General features: G+C 43.8%; 1 protein-coding gene across 1 annotated transcript; it reads right to left on the reverse strand.

Moving 5' to 3' along the window:
- Positions 1–2,027: 2,027 nt before the first annotated feature.
- Positions 2,028–2,966, reverse strand: LOC308678566 (olfactory receptor 6E1-like; the record flags this gene model as incomplete). The annotated part of the gene is made up of 2 exons (XM_081345794.1): positions 2,028–2,347; positions 2,558–2,966. The coding sequence occupies 2 exons, from the start codon at positions 2,964–2,966 to the stop codon at positions 2,028–2,030; spliced, it is 729 nt and encodes a 242-aa protein (XP_081201920.1).
- Positions 2,967–4,407: the final 1,441 nt, after the last annotated feature.

Here is a 4,407-nt window from a genome sequence, read left to right on the forward strand (position 1 = left end):
TTATTATAACAGAAAAAATGAGATCTCAACACATAGAGGATGCCTGCTGTGGGGAAATAGGGTCATCATACCAGAGAAAAACATAGACCAAACATTACACATTTTACATGAAGGACACCCTGGAATTGTAAAAATGAAGGCAATGGCTAGAAGTTATGTGTGGTGGCCAGGCATAGATAAACAAATAGAAAAGTATGTGGGTGGGTGTTATACCTGTCAAGAGACCAGAAATGAACCACCCCAAGCACCAATCCATAAATGGGAGGCTACAAGGAACCCTTGGTCACGTATACATATAGATTTTGCAGGACCTATCCAGGGCCAAAGTTTCTTAATTGTAGTGGACAGCTATTCAAAATGGCTGGAAGTCACACCCCTTAGAAAAACAACATCCGAAACCACTATTCAAGCCTTACGAAAAATATTCGCTACACACGGCCTACCTGACACCATAGTTTCCGACAACGGACCTCAATTCACCTCTCGTGAATTTCAGATCTTCGCTATGAAGAATTGTATTAGGCTGGTCACGTCGGCGCCGTTTCACCCATCGTCGAACGGAATGGCTGAAATTATGGTGCGATCCACAAAAGAAGCGTTGAAAAAATTCGTTAGAGGAAATTGGCAGAGGCGACTCAGCCAGTTCCTCTTATCACAACACACAACTCCATGCACTACAACCGGCAAATCTCCGGCGGAATTACGATGGGGGAGGAGGCTAATCACACGTCTCGACAGACTGCACCCTGACACATACCCGGAAGAAAAACAGCACCCCCACCCCGCCCGCACACTTAACCCAGGTCAATTGATTTGGGCACGATCATACACAGATAAAAACAAGTGGGTCCAAGGGACAGTAATAAAACAAACAGGGCCTATCTCATACCTTATAGCTACGCAGGCACACGGCAACATACGCCGCCATATTGACCAGCTCAGACCCAGACAACCACCATACAATTCTGAGCGACCAACCAGTGCCGACATACAACCCCCGCCGGAAATGATACCTATCCCAAACCAGGAAGAGGAACACCAAAATGAAGAACCAGAACCAGAACACCCTCCACCCCTTCGCCGCTCAACCAGAAATCGAAAACCCCCCACCTACCTAAAAGACTATCAGTGGGCAGGTTCAAACATCCAAGAGGAAAGAAATGCACCAGGGGAGGGGTAAGGGGTGTGTTATATATGTAAACAATCCGTTAATTGTTGTGTATATATGTTAACAATACAAAGAATACTGCATCATCAAAGTGTATAAACATAAAGCCATCTGACAGGAAAACACGCGGGAACTTTGACAGCTGTCAAAGTTCTCCGCACAGCGCAGGCGCCACCACTGACAGCTCGCGGCTGTCAAACTCCGGACCATGAGGAAGCCTGAGCTGTCAAAGCGTCCACCGCACAGCGCAGGCGCAACCTCTGACAGCTCGCGGCTGTCAAACACCAAACCACGCGGAAGCCGGAGCGGTCAACAGAAGACAACGCGGATTGGTCCCTGCCTGACACGGCGCCAAAAGAAACACCTCTGATTGGTCCTCGCTACCAGCTGCCGGCTATAAAAGCCGAACTAGATATTCTATGTTTGCCTTGCTTCTAATAAACCTGTTGTTAACTAGCCTGTCGTCCCGAGTGGTCCTTCGGCTACTTCACCAACCCACTGCTGAGGCAGGAAATCTTTAAAGGGAAAGTTGGGGATGAGGGGAGCGAACTGGTGTAATTTCAGATTTGCAGGATGAATTTCAACCTTGTGAGGTAGGCCAGACAGGAAACACCACTAGATGAGTTTATTTTATTGTAAGGATGCATTAAGAAACTTTTTGCAATGAACAAGTACCAAAACGTCCAATGTAAAATATTTCACCACCCCTCAACCACCACCCCCAAAAAAATTACACAGGCATCCGATCAATCAATCAATTAGTAAATCACAGGTACAACAGAGATCACTAATCTATTTTTACTCTGTTCACATTTATTCTCTTTTTTTTTCTTTCCTCTTTCAAGTATGTTGACGTTCCTCATATTTTGCGAGTTGTCCTCTTGCAGCCCAAGGCATTTTTCAAAGCATCTTTGACCTGCTTGTTCCTCAGAGTGTAGACAAATGGGGTCATGAGGGGACAAACCACATTGTTGAGAATGGCCACTGCATTGTTGAAATTTTTCCTTTCACTTTCCTCTGGTATGAGGTACATAGAGATGCAACTACCATATGTGATAGAGACCACAATGATGTGGGAGGCACAGGTGGAGAAAGCCTTCTTCCTTCCTGCAGCCGTTGGAATGTGAAGGATGGTGGAAATTATGACTGTGTAGGATATTGTGGTGATGGCTAAAGTCCCTAGAAGTGAAAAAACAGAAAGGATGAAGCCAATGAGCTTCAGGAGACGTGTATCCCCACAGAGAAGTTTTAGCAGTGGTTTACTGTCACAAAAAAAATGGTCAATGATGTTTGAGCCACAGATGGGGAATTGTGCAAAAGATATGGTTTGACCAAAAATCAAGATGAATCCTGCAACCCAAGAAATCAGCACCATCCAAGTGCAGATACATTGGTTCATGATGGTGGTATATCTTAAAGGACTGCAGATGGCCACATAGCGGTCAAAAGACATAACCGTCAGAAGGAAAAAATCTGTAGTGCCCAAAAAGAAATAAAAAAACAATTGGCTTATACATCCGACATAAGAGATGGTTTTCTTCCCCAATGCCAAATTGATCAAAGCTTTGGGAATGACAGCTGAAGTGTATCCAATTTCCAAGATGGCATAATTCCTGAGGAAATAATACATTGGGGTCCTGAGGTGGACATCCACAAGGGTGATAATAACAATCAGAATGTTTCCAGCTATGGCCATCAGGTACATGACCAAGATAAGGGTAAATAGAAGCATCTCAGGCTGGTGACTTTCAGTAAATCCTAGTAGTAAGATCTCCTCAGTCTTGGTTTGGTTCACCATCTTATCTTAGTTGTGGACATAGACCCTTGGTGAATTAAGTGAGCTTTCATTGTTTAAGAAACTGAAACTAGGCAAGAACAAGTGAAGTGTTAACAAGATCACGTGAAATGTTGATACCACTTTACAATGCCTGGGTAAGGCCACACTTGGAAAACTGCATCCAGGTTTGGTCACCACAATGTAAAAAAGATCTTGAGACTCTATAAAGAGTACAGAGAAGAGCAATAAAGATGATCAGGGGACTGGAGGGTAAAACATATAAAGAACAGTTGCTGGAATTGGGTATGTCTAGTTTAATGAAAAGAAGGACTAGGGGTGAGATGATAGTACTGTTTCAATATCTAAGGAGTTGCCACAAAGAAGAGGGAGTTAAGCTATTCTCCAAAGCACTAGAGGGTAGGTCAAGAAGCAATGGATGGAAACTAACCAAGGAGAGAAGCAACCTACAACTAAGGAGACATTCCCTAACAGTGAGACCAATTAATCAGTGGAACAACCTACCTCCAGAAGTTGTAAAGGCTGCAACACTGGAAGTTTTAAAGAAGAGACTGGACAGTCATTTGTTTGAAATGGTATAGGGTTTCCTGCCTGAAAAGGGGGCTGGACTAGATGACCTACAAGGTCCCTTCCAACTATTCTATTCTATTCTATTCTATTCTATTCTATTCTATTCTATTCTATTCTATTCTATTCTATTCTATTCTATTCTATTCTTCACTGGTATGACAATTGATTCAGGATATTTAGGCCTTTTGGAAAGCTGAGGTGGGAAGAAAATCAATTTAGAAATCAGTTTATTCATGCACTCCCTGTGAGCCCCTTAAATCAGCAATATAATCTGGCAGTAGCTGAAAGGAGAGAGATAAGCATAATCCAAGGGACGTGGTGGCTCAGTGGATTAGGATGCTAAGCTTGTTGATCAGATGGTCGGCAGTTTGGTGGGTCGAATCCTGAGTGCCGCGTAACAGAGTGAGTGCCTGTTACTCGTCCCAGCTTCTGCCAACCTAGCAGTTCGAAAGCACGTAAAAATGCAAGTAGAAAAATAGGGACCACTCCGGTGGGAAGGTAACAGTGTTCCGTGCACTTTTGGCATCTAGTCATGCCGGCTACATGACCACGGAGACGTCCTCGGACAAGCGCTGGCTCTTCGGCCTTGAAACGGAGATGAGCACCGGCCCCTAGAGTCGGAAATGACTAGCACACATGTGCGGGGGAACCTTTACCTTTACCTTAAACATAATCCAGCAAAGACTGCTTATCTTTCAGGCTGAAATTGTATTCATTTCAAAGAATATCTAACAATATAAATCCTTCAGTATGTATGGCTTTTAGGAACACACACAAGGAGGACTCCCCAAAGTTGACAGGTTGAAGGAATTTGCCAAAGATGAACACTTCAAAACACAAAGAGCTATTTTCCCTATAAATATCCCCAACCTCA

This window comes from Vipera berus (genome assembly GCF_964194415.1).
Source record: "Vipera berus genome assembly, chromosome: Z".
Classification (NCBI taxonomy): Eukaryota; Metazoa; Chordata; class Lepidosauria; order Squamata; family Viperidae; genus Vipera; species Vipera berus.